Source organism: Thermobia domestica, chromosome 2 (assembly GCF_964235325.1).
Source record: "Thermobia domestica chromosome 2, izTheDome1.hap1.1, whole genome shotgun sequence".
Taxonomy (NCBI): Eukaryota; Metazoa; Arthropoda; class Insecta; order Zygentoma; family Lepismatidae; genus Thermobia; species Thermobia domestica.
Genome location: NC_137455.1, coordinates 348,204,525 through 348,222,372, shown reverse-complemented (window position 1 = coordinate 348,222,372; position 17,848 = coordinate 348,204,525). Strand labels below are relative to the sequence as shown.

At 36.2% G+C, this 17,848-nt stretch overlaps 2 protein-coding genes across 2 annotated transcripts in view; both read right to left on the bottom strand.

The window, feature by feature from the left end:
* Window positions 1-4,397, bottom strand: part of LOC145678757 (protein lifeguard 3-like) — a 46,863-nt gene extending 42,466 nt beyond the window's left edge. The window contains exon 1 of the mRNA XM_081749250.1: window positions 4,200-4,397. The gene's annotated coding sequence lies outside the window, so the exon portion shown is untranslated. The remainder of the gene's footprint in view (window positions 1-4,199) is intronic.
* Window positions 4,398-10,610: 6,213 nt separating this feature from the next.
* On the bottom strand, window positions 10,611-12,236 carry LOC145679574 (zinc finger MYM-type protein 1-like). Its single transcript, XM_081750151.1, has one exon. It carries the CDS (start codon window positions 12,234-12,236, stop codon window positions 10,611-10,613), a length of 1,626 nt encoding a protein of 541 aa, XP_081606277.1.
* Between the last annotated feature and the right edge of the window lie 5,612 nt (window positions 12,237-17,848).

Here is a 17,848-nt window from a genome sequence, read left to right as displayed (position 1 = left end):
CAGCACTAACTGGTGGGGGAAATTCTCACAATTACTGACCTGATACAACTGTTTCAGTACATGCAGTATGAGGTATAAAAGTATGAAGTATAAAAATATACTCTGAGATTTCAGATTTTCATGACCAGTTGGGTAAATAAAGGACTTTTTCATGGCTTTCATGACCACTAAGCAAAATATATGACTTTTTCATGACTTTCATGACCAGTAGACACCCTGTATATATATATATATATATATATATATATATATATATATATATATATATATATATATATATATATATATATATATATATGCTTTATTATGACTTATAGAATAGTGCTCTGTAGTCCGTGGGCGACATTTTTAGGACATCCGATATTATATATATATATATATATATATATATATATATATATATGACTCCTGAATTTGAGGCACTATGCAGGCGTGTTTTGACGGAAATTAAGTAATAGAACTGTTCCAATTGCTTCAAATATTGGTATGTTACTACTTTCACTATCTTCTTTTCAAGTTCAATGAAAATATCAACAGCAACAGTTTTCTTAACGAGTTTATCCCCCTATTGTGCATATATCGGGTGTTCTAAAAATGGCGCCCACGGATCACAGAACACTATTTTAGAAGTCAAAACAAAGCGAAAAATATAAATATTTGTATACCTTCCAGGTCCTCCCCTGGAGGCGCGAATTGCACTATGTGACAACGCCACAGATAAAGAAGAGTAGATGAGATCAATTCAAATAATTACATCGGTTCTTGCCAGACAGTTAAAGTCGATAGACGATCGACACTAGCGCCACTTATTAACGTAACAATTGATGTAACTACTTGATGAATTCGTCTAGTAGTGCTAAGATCTAACGACTTCACACGTCCAACGACGGTATCATATGTCAAGCCTTCAAGTGATTTCTTTAAAGCACGCAATGTTAAAAACAGGGTCAATACACACACAAACAGACACCTCTACTTCGATGTGGAACAATCTATTAACGTTGTAATGCATAAAATTTATATCTTCCAATCCGGGATAATAGAAGTTCCCTCTTATATATGGTGAAAGTTTAATATTGCGCATCATATATCTTTCCACTCTCACCACTGTCTCCTGCAACTCATAGTGATAGCGCCTTTTTGTTGCCGCTCTGGCGAGACCAGTCCCGTTTATCTTACAGATAAAATGACTATACAATCTGAACATGTGCTACATTCACAGAGTGACCAAACACCACTTCTGCAGACGGAATATGGTGCAAAATTTGTATCTTCGAAAGTGACAGTGGGATTATTGTTAGAAGTTGTACTTTATTATAGGACTAAGGATTCATCAGCTGAACTAATCTTTGATATAAAAGACCAATGTGTAAATAATCTAATTATGTTAATGTTATTACTTGTGCGGTGCTTACCTACGTACAAATACATTAATGAAAGTCTAACCTGTTAAGCACGGATTCGCTCATAGGGTAGCCATTAACCACAGTACACAATGCGAGATGAACTGAAGTATCTGAAGTCAGTGTGCTAACACATGACGCGCAACCATAGAAGTGTCAGTTAAGGGATCCACATATGTGTGAAATTTCCGTTAGTAATGCGTTATGTTACTTTGGAACACAAATGTGCAAGCAATGAAAACTTACCGAGATATTACCTATAACGTTTCTAGCAATACAAATACATAATCTAACACTTAGTGTAAATGTTTTTATCCCATATACAGTGCTTTGCATTATCCTCGTTTATGAGTATGCCTGCTGTCGCTGACGCGCCTGCCCGTACGGACGCAATCCATCGCTGCCACTACGTTCCCCTACTGCGCTCCTGCTCTGACTCGGTTAGATAGTATTCGTGCTTTCAAGTGGTCACCTAGTACAAGTTCATTAGTGGTTTTTACACAACAGTTCTCATCGTGCATATACACTGAACCTCTTTCAAAATGAGTTCCAAGTCCACACCCCAAAACAACTATTTAAAATACAGAGTCGTTTACAGAAAAAAATATATATATATAAATATATAGGACAAACCGTGCTCGTGGATTTCTCGGGGTTCTCCCGTTTCCTCCTACTTTCTTCATTCCACCTTTCTTATTCATTTATCATAATCACAGTCTCCTTTAACCTAACTCGCATAAGCGAAGGACGTAAAACTTAAAGATTTCATTATATATATACAATAGCGAATCCAGGATATGATCAAGGGAGAGGCTAAAAACCATTAGCCTATTAGCTCGTACATGTGCATCAACTTATTTATTATCTTCAATTTATCTACTTTGTAGCTATTTAGTACAGGCGAATTCGGGCTTATGAATGCGATTTCCGCTGTGACTATGAATATTTAGTGCAATAATATTTAGTGTATAATTTAATACAATTTCTTAACTTTGGGACACTACTAATCGACTCACTCAAAGTGCTGTTGTTGTAAAACACAGTTTTTAACAATGAAAGAAGGAATGAACAAGATTCCGGGTTCAAATTCGGGGCTTGTTTAGATGAAAGGAAACAAAAGTAGTTATAAAATAGAGGTAAAGTTTACAATACACGCTCCAACTGCGCATCGATAAGTAGGGCCGCTTTAAAAAGGTAGAGGGTAGGGTAGAGTAGATTGAGTAGGGTAAGGGTAGGAACGGGTTAGCTAAGATTAGGAAAGGTTTGATCCATTTCCATAAAATTAATAGTGTGTAATTTCTCGTTTCTGAATGAGTATACCAGCTGAAACGGTCACTGTAAATTTAACTCAAAAATAGATTAACGGGAGAAATGAGCTGAAGTAAAGGGAGAGTCCTACTAGTTTACTTTTGACGCACCACTAGAAAGAGTTGAAGAATTATAATTCCTTCATTGATTTCCTTCTTATTGTCCCCTAAAAGATTTGCGATGGACGACAGAAATATCTGGCTTGGTATAGACAAAATTCAAGAGGGCCATCAGAATTGTTGAAAAATTACAATTCCTTTACGATTTGCGTATAAATACGTTTTCTATATTATGGAATAAACAGTACATTTTCTCCGCCGTAAAACACTTGTAATCGTTTTACACTAGTAACCCTAAATTTGTGAACCTCAAATACAGCTGTATAACATTGTATTTCATTCTGTTGCCTGCTAAAATTTGTTCCTTACAATATGTCTTTTCATATATTGAATTTATCTGTGAAACTTTAAAAATGAGGTGTAATTGATTAGCGTCTCATTTAAGAATGGAAGACATAGATGGTAAGAGTGTACTCTGTGCAGAACATTCATAAGAACAAATACTTAAACGAGCCCTGCAAGGCTTCTAACCCCCTTCGTTCGCTCATCTATGTTTTGTCAAGTAAGCAACACTGGAGATCTTATAATTGCAAGATTGGGGAAACTAAAAGATAACCAAAATCATTGTTCTACACAAAGTGCACTCTTACTGGAACATGAACAAAATGATAAAAGTAGTTCACCGTAACCTAAAATAATAGTAACAGAAATTAGGGGTCCAATCAAGCAGACAGTTCTAACAAATAGAAAATATATAGTTAAAATATGACCTGAAACTTTTTTTTTTTTTTATTTTGAAGGAATGAGTGTGAATATAAGTAACTGTCAGTGCACAGCATATTGAAATGAATTTTGAGTGACAGTGAAAGCATTGTACTTGTAAGTGTGCTCTTTCATTGTCCTCGTTTATGCGTATATACCCCATTACTGAAGCCCCTGCTCCCTAGGGACGCACTCCCTTGCTACTGCTCAGGCTCTCCTCTGTTAGATAGCATTCGTGCTTTTTAGTGGGCACCTCGCACAAGTTGATTCGTTTTATGCAATACATATATATACACTGTATTTATACTGAACTCTTGATGTCAGTCTCCAAGTGGTAATGGAGCTCCTCATTTAGTGCATGATCTGCTAAAAGAAATACAAAGCTCTAACTTAACCTGAAAATGTAAGAAATGTATCATTTCGTAGACCCGTCTGCACGAGTAAAGCCGAAATTAGCCAATTTTTTTTTTTCAAAAAAAAAAAATAAAGCTTTGCTGTCTTCAATTAAACATCGGCCATACAAATTTTCGCTCCTTGTATTGCACGGAGAATATAAGTTTTTAAAAACAACGATCTACTGCTTCAAAATTTATATTATGTATGATTACGCCACCAAGTTCGAACACAAATTCCAATTGTCCTTGACTAAATTTCTTACTGTACTTACCTCTCTATTTTAATTCACCGACAGTGATTACCTAGAAAGACATGACTTAAAACTAGGAACTGAAGAGAGAACGGTATTACGTATTTTACGGTCAATATACAATCAAATTTTAACAGTTGTCAAAATGAACACCTCGCCTACGGAACACCCAATGCAAGACAAATAAAATGATTACAATACGTCACGCATATCGTGACGCACATGACAAAGATTCGTCATCATAACATCTGACCAGTGTTACCCAATTGTGAGTGAAAAGTCTCTAAAAGGTTATTCGTGGAATTTCATCTTTCTGTCTCATATATATATATATATATATATATATATATATATATATATATATATATATATATATATATATATATATATATATATATAGATAGATAGATAGATATAGATATAGATATGAGCAGTGGCGTAACAAGACGGAGGGGCAAGGGGGCATTGCCCCCTCCCAAAGTTCTGGTAGTAGTTATTGGGGGCGCCGAAGGCGCCTAATGATTACTTTGCCTTTTTTAAAAAAGCCGATTGAAGACTGAAAAGTTTATGTACAAAATCAGTCTTTTGTATGCACTGCCAAATCTTCGACAAAATATAGAGTGCAGTGCTTTGTATTATTATAACTAATTGACATTTTTTTTGTTCCTTTTGTGTTGATTGTCTAGGACACATTTGATACAATAAAATAAAGAAATAAAAATTACCTATATGACAATCAAGCAGCTATGTAAACATGTTCTTAATCCTTTATCGCCCCTCATTACTACGGGCGACATAATGGTTCGATAGAATAAAAAAGGAAATAATGTTACAATGATGGAGCATTGTAAATATATGAATTATTCCTTTCGTCGCCCCTGATTGTATAGGGGCGCCTTCGATAGAATAAACAGGAAATAATATTGCACCAAGGGGCGATGTAGATACATTAATTATTCCTTATCTCACCCTTGATTGTATAGGGCGCCTTCGATAGAACAAAAAGGGATATAATATTGCACCAAGGACGCTGTAGATATATTAATTATTCATTTTGTCGCCCCCGATTGTATAGGGGCATCTTCGATAAAACAAACAAGGCTATAATATTGCACCAAGGACGCTGTAGATATATTAATTATTCCTTTTGCCGCCCCTGATTGTATAGGGGCGCCTTCGATAGAACAAACAATTATGTAATATTGCACCAAGAGCGATATAGACATATTAATTATTCCTTTTGCCGCCCCTGATTGTATAGGGGCGCCTTCGATAGAACAAACAAGGATGTAATATTGCACCAAGGGCGCTGTAGATATAATAATTATTCCTTTTGTCGCCTCTGATTGTATAGGGGCGCCTTCGATAGAACAAACAAGAATGTAATGTTGCACCAAGGGCGCTGTAGATATATTAATTATTCATTTTGTCGCCCCTGATTGTATACGGGTGCCTTCGATGGAACAGACGATTATGTAATATTGCACCAAGGGCGCTGTAGATATAATAATTATTCCTTTTGACGCCCCTGATTTTATACGGCGCCTTCAATAGAACGAGCAAGGATGTAATATTGCACCAAGGGCGCTGTGGATATCTTAATTATTCCTTTTGACGCCCCTGATTGTATAGGGGCGCTTTCGATAGAACAAACAAGAATGTAATGTTGCACCAAGGGCGCTCTTGATATATTAATTATTCCTTTTGCGCCCCTGATTGTATAGGAGGGCCTTCGTTAGAACAAACAAGGATCTCCTCAGCTACCGCGCAGGAAACAGACCCCGAAAAGACTAGAACATTCGCAGACATCCGCGAAAAATTACCAATTCAACACCGCAGAAGAGAAATTACGCGCAACCTATTATGAATATTTGGACAATATCGTTTGCAAAATTTAATCGATTCCATCAGCCTGAACTGAAGAAGTATCGTGCAATAGAGGAAGTAATTCTGGAAGGTAACTTTTCTCACGACATGAGTGACATTTTAAAAGAATACCATGTCAATTCGGACCGACTACAACTACAGATGCAACAGTTACTCACCACTATTCCCACTTCAAAAAATCTGAAAGTCCTGCTTGAGAACTTCAAGAAACTCTATAAAGAAACAAGAGAGTTGTTTCGTGAAGTGTTGAAAGTCCTTCGTCTCCTGTTTGTCATCCCGGCGACATCTGCAACTGCCGAGAGAAGTTTCTCAATGTCGCGGCGTCTCAAACTTATTTGAGGTCCACAATGACGCAGGCAAGACTGAACCATTTTGCAGTTCTTAATGCATACCCAGATAGGTTTGACTCACTAGACGTGAAGGAACTATGTAGAGAATCGACAAATAGCTCCTACAGTTCAACTATCTTTGGAAAAGTGTGAATTCTGCTCTTTGAAGTGTGCAGTTTTTGTGTCAAAATGAACTATAGGATCACAGTGGCTCGTTATTATTATTATTATTTTTTTTTTTTTTTACATTGAACATTGAATCAAATTGAAACTATATTATTCCGTTCTTGTTAAATGTATTAAAAGTTAGATGTTACGTACGCAAGGGCTCAAAAAACGGCTTTTAAAAAAAGTTTTTTCCATCGCTTTCATGCCTGTAAACTTTTGATTTTTTTTTTTTTTTTTTTTAATATTTCAACTTTAATGAAGAAAGTACTTTCCACCTTTGTTCCCCATTATAAGAAGAAAAAGAGATTTAATTACTGCATTCTAAAGAAAAATAAATATGAGAAGTTCAACAATCAAGAATAATCGATCACTCATAAGAAAAAGAAGGGCAAATATATTAACCCTTTGGGGACTTTTGGTACAGATCTGAACTATGTCCTCGACCTTCGGAATTTCCTTTATAAATCTCTAGTAAAGCTTTTCACACCGTGTTTTTTTTTTTTTTTTTTTTTTTGCATTCGTTCAAGCGGGGAAGCAGGAAGCATCAAAGAATGTGTTTCATGGGAATTTTAGTCACGATTGCGATGCCCGGGGGTAGTGACGTCACAAACATGGACGAAGGAAGAAAAAAGGATAAATTTTAGAGCTCTTTTTTTTTAATCCTAACACCGCTATTAATCCTAGGATCATGGTCCATACCTAGTTGTGTTCGTAATAAAGAAATGTTTCAAACTGTACCACTCATAATTCCCTATTGTGTATCAGAAGCGGGAATATCCCGCCCAAAGTGGAAAAAAGGGTTTTTTCTTTTTTTTTTTGGGGGGGGGGAATTCCTCCCCTCAGGGACATGTGAGTGGTAACGTTTAAAACCTACCACCATTCGAAACAAAAAAAAGGTACAAACCATGATCGTAGGGTAAATAGTGATTTTTCAAAAAAAAAAATCGCCTATTACACATTTCAAGTCAACGTGTTTAGTAAAGTAGCTACAGGTCATCCCTATTTGTCGTAGGATCATAGTCTGCACCTCATTTTATTCATAATGATGCAATGTTTCCAACGGTACCACTACCATTGCGCTGTCATGTACTTGAGGAGATAAGATTCCGAGAAAGTTAATTTTTGATAATTTGAATTTCCCGCTTTTCTTTATACATTTTGGGCGGGGATTTCTTCCCTCAGATACATGATAGGGACATGCAAGTGATACGATTTAAAACACTGGTTCATTACAAACAAAAACGTACAAACCATAATCCTACAATAAATAGTCTTGGTGCTAGAGCTGATTTACTAAATTTCCCTCCCCATTTTTGAGTAATAGTTACTAATGTATTGTTATTCAATAAGCTCTAGCGTCAAGAGTGTTCATTGTAGGATCATGGTTCGTACCTCATTTTGTTTGTAATGAAGTAACGTTTCAAACTGTACCACTGATGTGGCGCTAGCATGTATCTGAGGGAAGAAATTCTCAAAAAGGTTACTTTTTCCTGACAAAAATCTCTTTTTCCCAATTTGAGCGGGCTTTTTTTCACTTCTGGTACATAATGGGGAAATTTGAATGGTACAGTTGGAAACATTCCTTCATTACAAATACAAAGAGTTACGAACTATGATCTTACGATAAAGAGTCTTTAACACTAGAGTTTGTTGAATAACAATAGTAGATATTAGGAAAATTTTTTAGCACCAAGACTATTTACCCCAGTATCATGGTTCATACCTTGTTTTGTTTGGAATGAAGCAAAGTTTTCTTTTCTTTTCTTTCTTTTTCTTTTTTTTTTTTTTTGTAACATTTGCATGCCCATGTTGTGTACCGGAGGGAAGGAATTCGCAAGAAAAGGGGACTTTTTTTTTAGAAAAAAAATCCTTTTTTCCCAATTTGGACAGGAATTTTATTGCCTTAGGTACATATTAGGGAAATTTACAAATTAGGAAAACCTGGCCCGTAGCCAGAACTCGAAAGCAGGGGGGGCCGAGAGCACTTCTGGAGGGGCCCAACCTGACTCCACGTTTTCATATCTATTGTTGCTATTTAACCTTTATACACTTGGCAAGAATTTGAACGAAATCGTAGGCTCTCACGCTGGGGACCTAGGGGACCCCCTAATTACAAATTCCCCCTTATGTATAGCTCGTTGGAAAGCTTACGGAACACTGATTCCAACGAGGTATCACTTGTGGAATTCCCACCCTAATCGTAGAAGAAGAAAGGTCATAAAACTTTTTTAAAATACGAAAAAATTAGAACTTGAGGGGCCCTTGCAACCCATTCAGACACCCAATGCTGACAAAACGATGATAATGTATATGCAATAAACTTGTTATAATAGTACTTTAAAAAATGGTAGCAATTGCTGCAATGCAAAGCGAGAGAAAAATTCAGAAAAAAATCTATAAAGCGCCCTGTATATAATTTTCAAAGGGCTGTTACAGAAATTCACGTTGGCGGCCCTGGTGACCCCTCTAATCATGATTGAAACACCGTTGGATATGTTATGGAACACAGATTGCAACGAGGCAACAAGAGTTATGCTTCTAGACCAATTCAGTGAAAAAAAATATCTCATCTTATATGGAAGTCCAGAAAATAAATGTAATTTACGTTAAAAAAAAAAACTTGGTCAACCTTGTCCCTTTCCTACTTCCCTCATATAAGTAACAAGTACTTTTGCAGGGTATTAGCGTGCAATTTTATGTCTGTACCCCCACTGGAGAATGCCCCCCAAAAAATTAATGAAAAAAAAAACACGAAATTTACCTTTCTCGTCTCCGCCATGGTACTCCCCACATACATAAAATGCATATCGGCGACAAGCTTCATCTTTCACAAAGACTTTGATACCAAAATTATCTTCCTAGCTTAATTAGGGGCTGAGTTATTAAGGTTTAAAGTCTAACGCAGCAGATGTGTCCTTTGGCGTTTAAAGGTTAACTTACGATCATTGTATTCCCAAACAAGAATTCAGAGTAGAAATAATCGAAAACTATACAGAAAATAATTAAAGGTCAGTAATGTGAAACATACTGTATAATGCATTATGTACTGTATATCAGATGACCAGCTTGCTATTTAAAAATATCCCCATACTCCCATCTATTTTACATTTATAGATCCGTATTTCCAATGTGTGAATTAAAGAACATTTTACAAGGGGAATAAAGTGAACATTTGAAAATTATCATGGGGAAATTCAAAATTTATATAAGACATCCAGCTTAACAGAGAGGAATTTCTCCATCATTCCCCTAGTAATTTGCGTATTTCAAAATCTTTTCTCTACATATTAAATGAATTTTTTTTCTAAGACAAATTTGGAGAAAAAGTAACTCTAAGAGTTTGTATAAATTGAATTACATTGAAAACTGAATAAACAATGATATGTAATTGTTTGAAGTAAGATATAAAGCATTCATATGAAGGAATTAATACAGAAATAAAATAGATGAATATACTATAGTTAAAATTTGGACAATCTGTACTCCTCTATAATTCTGTACTGTGTGTGTAAAAGTTTAAAATTTTATTTAAATGATCAAAGCCAATAACAAATAATAAATGTATAGCTGATTCATCAATTTATTTTTCTTGTGAATAAAACAATAGGGAGGGAGACAACAGTGGCTCAGTGTTAGAGCGTTCACGCTGGTTCGATCCCAGCTCACGCCCAGGGGCGTTATTTGGGGAGGACAGGGAGGGGCAATTGCCCTCCCCCCGAGTTTGAGATTTATATAGATTTTATCAATGGACTAGTAGTAATCAGTGAAAAACGCGAAATTTTACATATATCAAGAGGTCTTGCCCCCCCCCCAAGCAAAATCTGAAATGATGGTACTGTTCACGCCAAGTGAAGTTTGTGGTGGACAAACACAATGTGCGTGGTTTTCTCGGGTTCTCCCGTTTCCTTCCACTTTCTTCATTCCACTAGCTCATTCATTTATTCTCATCATCACCGTCCCCTTTAGCCTATTCGGCATAACCGTGGCCCGTAAAACTCAAAGATTCTTAAAAAAAGAAAAGAAAAGAAAATGCGTCTACTTACTTGACTTAAAAAAGCTGCAATCGCCTATTCTTCATTGCGTTGAACCTCTGCAGAACTTTCATGATGTCTATGTTTGCAGTTCGTTTCTTTTCAAACGCAAGAAACACCAGGTTGGCCAATCGTTTCTGACTCATGGAAAGTCTTTCTGGACTATTTATGCGGGTCAACACAGAAAACGAAGATTCACATAACGCGGTACTGCATGCAAATGTTCGGATAGAAGAAAGTAGAGCATAAGTATCTTCATAAGCCATTTTAACCTTATATATTTCACTGAAGGCGTCAGAAGAATTACATTTGCTAACATACGCCTTTGCAACAGCAAGTTCTTTAGACGGTATGGTAATTCCTAATGAAGATAAGTAGTCTGTTTTCGGAAGCTCGAGATTTTCTGCTGAAGTAACTGCGTCCAACAAAGCATTGTTACTGTGGAATCGTCTAATTTCTATAAGAACTAAATCAATCGACAAGTAGAACACCTGTCGCAAACACTCAACTTCTGTATTCCCTGCACCAGTTGTTTCTGTTACAACAAAATCCAGTAGTGACGTGTTTATTTTTCTTTTCCTTGAAAGGCGTTGACAAGCTTCTTCAATGTGGGTATCTTCTATCATGCGATTTGCTTCACCTACAATATCTAGAAACGTTTCATCATTTCGAATATTGTTCAATGTTTCCACAGCAGCATCAACCAAATTTCGTGCGGTACTTAAACTTGCTTCATGCGACTGGAGAATTTTATCAACAGGATGAAGAATTTCAAGTATTTTTTTCATCAATAATAAACAAAATCGGAACTGCAATTTCCCAACAGTCAGAATAAGTCCAGTACTTTCTACTAATTCATCCCCATTAAAATTTCCGTTCTTAACCAACTTTAGCACCTCCAATATTTCCATATAATTGTCGCGAATTATTTGTATTACCCGTAAATGTCCTGACCAACGATGTTCTAAAAGACGAGCAAGATTCCGACCTTCATACAAAGTAGCAATTTTACTTCTTTTAAGGAAAGTATAAAGCATGACACACTGATCAAAATGTTGTTTGACAAGAGGAATATCGTTCACACATTTAATTACTACTAAATGCAATCTGTGATTGAAACAATGTATGTAAGGAATATCACGTCCTAGTCGTTGCTGAATTATTGCTTGCACTCCACCCTTCTTCCCGCTCATCACAGAAGCCCCATCGTAACACTGGCTCAACAGTCTTGTGCAATCTAAACCATAGTCCCGAAGAACATTAAGTGTGAGATCGGCAAAGGAATCGGCACTAAGAGATGGCAGAGTTTCTATGCTTAAAATAGACTCACGAACTTTTCCGTCCTTCACATATCGAATACCGATAGCCACATTTTCTCGATTGTTTTTGTCACGTGTTCCATCCTCCAATAGAGTGAACCATGGCACTTCTGCACTGTTAATGTCATCAACAATATTTTTTCGAACAGTATCTGTCATCACTTGAATTATATCATTCTGGATTTCCGGAGATAAATAGGAAGCATTTTGAGGAATTTGTTTGTAACAATCGGCCAGTTTCTCGTCCTTTCTTAGTGTATATTCAAACATATTTCGGAACTGGCTCTGTTCCTCGTGTTCTTCAACATTATAAGTCCCTCTCATTGGTAATTCATTCACAGCTAGGAACTGAATAATTTCCGCGATGCTCTTTACATAATACTGATTTTTTCAAGTACACTTTGATTTACTAAAAGTGACACTGGTTTCCCTACAGTTGTGCGCTTTTGTTTCTCTGCCCACATATTCATCGCAACGATATGTGTGGTTGTTGCGGCATGTTTTATTAAACCTACTTTTGATTTGTCAAGAGCGGCCTTCCAGTTACTAAAACCTTTAGATGTAAAGGCTACTTCTTTACATCCATAAGGTTGAAACTGTCTGCATGCGTAACAAAACGCAGCATCCCGGGATTGCGAATATTCCAACCACGTAAATCTCTGAAACCATTCCGTTTGAAAGCATCGTCCGTCTTTATTCCGAGGATAAGATTCCAGTTTTATTTGTTTAATATTTTCCCCCGGTTTTGAAATATCTTGTGGTATAGTACTGATATTCTTGTTTTTGTCATTCGCTGATGATGGAACGGAAACAACGGGGTCACTAGTGACTTTCGTACTATTATAAATTTATCCATTTTTACACTGAAATCTTAATTTAAAAAAACTCACTGTGCTTGCAGAAAGAACGCAAAACACATCACGATGCGCACGCAATCAGTTAAAACAGACGCTTAATTACTATAAAAGTCATTAGTCATTAATGCACTGAAAACTCAAACAGCTTCCACCAAGACACAAACTTATGCGTATCTCCGAGCGGCACTAAAGCACAAACACCCACCACTGCAGAACATTGACTTCTCTAACGCACGTACACGAACTACGCGTATGAACAAATGTTATCTATTAATGTCGAAGAAAATCTTATGGCTACCGTCTGGCACCAAGAGAGGCAGTAGAAGGGGAAATAAAACAGCCACTCCGCCTACTATACTGACCCTACATACGAAAGTACTTGTGGTTCGTAGAAGATTTACTGTACTGCCATGAAAAATCTATATTTTCAAACCTCTGTTGTACGCCGATGAAAATTGGCGAGATGGGGAAAAAGACAAAACATTTCCTCTCATTCTCTTTTCGTTTGGTGGCTTCCCCCCAACTCATTTTACAACAGCAACTCTCCATCCCTAACCTTCCTCCTTGAATTCGAAGATGATTTATTTATGGCACAAGCCACCAGGCCTGACAACGGCGTTCTTTGTATACCAACTGCAATCGGGTTGAAACAGAATAAGAAGACAAAACCATCTGGTTTATTCTGGTTTATTTTTATAAAAATACTGAAGGAGTGTAGTTGGCAAAATAAATGAAATGTTGCTTCCGACAAAGTATTTCTCATAACTTTAGTTTGTGGCCAAAGTCTGAATACGATAAAACAAAAACAATGTTTCCATGCATTGCTCGTTTCTTTATATAGAAGCATTTAAAACACTGGTGAAAGTTTCAGGGGGAGCTGAAGGTAGCCACAGGGGGGGCTCAGCCCCCCCTCGCCCCCACCTAGCTACGGACCTGAGGAAAACACTGTTTCATTCCGAATAAAACGGGATATGGACCATGATTCTACGATAAACAGTCTCGACGCAATAGCTGCTTGACTGAAAGTCTAAAATTTACCTAAAAAAGTGGAAATCTTAAAAGAGTTAATGTATAGGGTTTTCTAGTTCGATCGAATTGTTTGTACAGTTCTTAGAATAATGTTTAGCGACAAAAAAAAGTTCTATGAAAAGTTAGTGGTGGGAATAATAACTGTTCTGAATAGTGGTTTAATAAGGTCTCGAAAAAAAGTTAACGAATATCTTTTCCATGCTTTTTTGGCTTGGGATTTTTTTTTAATATTTCATTTTAGCGAAAAAACAACAGTTTGTTCCAGCTTTCTTTTCCCATTAAGGTCTAACTTTAAAAAAATATATTGTATTCTGAAGAAAAATAAAAGGTAAGAGCCACCGCACTAAGCTTTGTTGATCCAGTTTCTTGAACTAAATCATATTATGCTGCTGCTATTAATGAAACATTTTCTTCTGAAACATGAACAAAATTATGAAGCCTTTTCGGTTCTAATATTAGGTACTGAAGAGTATCAGAAACAATAGTGTTTCTGGAACGGCGGTGATACTTTTTTCTTGTCTGCCAGTTTGACTTTAAGCAGCCCGAACAACACATTTCAAGATATATAAATTTCAAGAACTTGATATCATGGTTAGGCAACAAACGTGAGACTTATGAGATCCTAGTTGTGTCAAAAGAGCGAAAATTTCCGTTTTCTTTCCTAAAGCCGTTTTTTTTTAAAATGAAAATAAAGCACGTCTAAAACATCCGGCTATTTTGCGTCTCTAGTCCGATATATCAATACAAAGTGCAGTTCAATCTATGTACTGAAAAATTTGAAGATTAATGTGGTGTGAAAGTAAATTAATAAAAGTGTGCGTGTAGGGGTATTGTGAGAATCTGTTGATCACTTTACAAAAAAATTTTGTCGTTGTGATATGTCTTCAGCCTCTGAGTTCTGAAGAGTGAGAATGTGTCTTTAGTGCCGAACGTATACGGAGCAATCATGTCGTACTATTTAGTGATTAATTAATAGTAAACTGTACTTCATACGTATCCCGATACAAATCAAATGAGATCTACTAGTTTTACTAATGTACGACTCTTGTATTGAATGAATACATTGGGTGGATGAAGAAGCTGTCTTTACTTCAAGTAAGTCTAATATTTTAATTTTTAAATGTATAATTACAATTCGTAAAATTACAATTATTTTCCCACACACACGAAAAAAATACATAACAGCAATAATGTAAAGATTAGTGGAAATTACGCGCTGTAATGGGGGGGCGCTGTTGAGAGAGGGGCGCAACAAAAAGACTTGCCCCCTCCTATATTCGAAATGTTACGCGGCTGGATATGAGTGTGTGATCAATCAATCTATCTAAGAACACGCTTCCCTTTATTTCAATGAAGCTGCGTGACCGTGCTTACAGAAAATATAAAAGAACGAAGAATCAGTTGCATTGGGAGGATTACAGACGCTTGCGTAATTTCGCAACTACTGTTGTGCGACAAGAAAAGACTGCGTATTTTTCTGATCGTATGAGATCTACTAATGATGTACGTAACATATGGAAAACTTTGCGTGATCTTGGTGTAGGTAAAAGCAATTCATGCTTGATTATCCCAGATGATGTAAATGACATTAAGCTATAAATTCACATTTCACAAGTGTCTATAAAATGTCTGAGACAAGCACTGAAGTACTTGATCAACAAACGCATTGGCTTTCATCGCGTACACTAAATAGCAATATTGAAACGTTTAAGTTTCACACTGTAAACTAAACAGAAGTTAAAACTGCAATACACAGTATTAAATCCAACACATGTGCGTTTGATGGAATAACAGGAAAAATGCTTCGACTGTCTGTTCCGTTTATTTTAACTCCACTTACTCACATAGTAAATTACTCATTAACTCAAGGTTGTTTTACAGAACTGTGGAAGCGAGCGAAAGTGGTTCCACTGCCCAAGAAGACAGTTATACAGTCGCTTGATGAACTTCGTCCCATCAGTATACTTCCAATTTTCTCCAAAGTAGTAGAAAAGGTAGCATTTCAGCAATTGACAACTTATATCAATAAAAATGAAATATTGCATGTTACTCAATTCGGCTTCCGTACAGAACATAGCACAACCACAGCCCTTTTAGAAATTACAGATTCAATTTTGAATTCAATAGAAAATTCAATGGTAACAGTTTTGGTCTTGTTGGATCTTACGAAGGCTTTTGATCTAGTAAATCATGAACTCCTACTGGCCAAAATGAAATATTACAACTTCTCGAAATCAGTTATTAAATGGTTCCACAGCTATCTCTCTTGTAGACAGCAACAATTAATACTAAGAGGAGAAAAGACTCAGGTATCTACCCCATCCCTGATAAAGGCAGGAGTTCCGCAAGGTTCAATATTAGGTCCCCTATTATTTTCACTCTTTTCAGCAGATCTTTCTACAGTCATAAAACATTCATCAGTTCAGTTCTATGCGGATGATACACAGATCTTCATCAGTAGTGCGCCTGAAAATATTATGGACACAATAGAGTTACTTAATACGGATCTTTTAGCTGTTAGTAACTGGTGCCTTAAGAATGGTCTTTTACTTAATCCATTAAAATGTGTTTTCACTGTATTGGGAACATCACATCAGTTGAGCAAAATCAACCCTGATGACCTAAAGTAACTGTAGTGAATTCCAATATTCCATTTTCTCTCTTTGTAAAAGATCTAGGCTTAATAATAGACCAAGGGCTTAGCTGGAATAAACACATTTCTGAACAGTGTATTAAAGCTAAGCGCATCTTACGACAGCTTTATAAATTAAAAGGCTATTTGTCGCAAGAAACAAGACTATATCTTGTTAACACTCTCATTTTGCGTCTGTTCGATTACTGTGATTCAATATATGGTAGCTCTCTTTCCACTCAAAATACTAGGACAATTCAGAAAATACAGAATTACTCTATACGCTTCTCTCTCAATTACAGAAAGTCTTAGCATATTCTGTCGGTACTTAATGAAAACAATATCCTAACCATGTCCCAAAGACGCTATCTCCGATACTGTTGTTTACTATACAAAATAAATTCACATAAAGCACCATCTTACTTGCATCATAAATTAACATGTAGATCAGAAATTCACCGTTACAATACCCGAGGAAGTAATAAATTGAATATGACCCGGCATTCTTTAAAAATAACAGAGAAGGCATTTTCAATTTCGGCAGTAAGAATCTGGAACTCCCTACCAAAGTCAGTCACTGACAAACCGTATAATTCATTTAAATCATCACTCCAAACATTATTATTTAGAGATCAGAGACAAAGCATTGGCACACATGAAAGGTTTACTATGAGTTTAGAAAACGAACAAAAATAAAAGTTTACAAAAAAAATCTCTCACACTTCACATCTATAGAAAATCAGCTTGCTACTGGTAATGTATTATTTGTGCCTCTAAACGGAGCATCTGACATTGAAACAATTTACAGAATGAATGTCAATAGGTTAGGATAAATATATACAAAAGCAGCCATGTGGGGCCTAAATTACGCGTTCAACATTTTGCAGTGAAATAAATATATAATAAAGGAAATTGATAGCGTTTCAACAAGTGAATGAATTACTTAATTTACAAGGCTCTTGTACGGTACATTATCAAGTTACGCATATTACAATAATAAACCGACTTCACATACGGAGAGTAATACTCCCGGAAGTGTTTTTTTCGCGCGCTACTCTAGCCAGCTGTTTTACGCGCTATCCTAGTCAGTTGTTTTAAGTTGGTCACAAAATCTATATCATTTAGTACAAGGGGAACAAAACGAGCCTTATATCATTGAGAACAAGAGCAACTAAACGAGCTCTGCGGGGCTTCTAACCCGTTCCTACTACTACTACTACTTATCTGCACAAAAGTAAGTAAATCACATTTTTGAGTATTATTTTCGTATTATTTTAATTTAAAAAGTCTTATAAAAATGTAAAAAAAAAATGTTAAAAAACTTTCCTTGGGCCGGGTTTGAACTCACGCCAAAAGAGATTTTCGTTACTAGCGTATAGTGCTAGCCCACTCGGCCGCGAAGACCGACAACCACAATC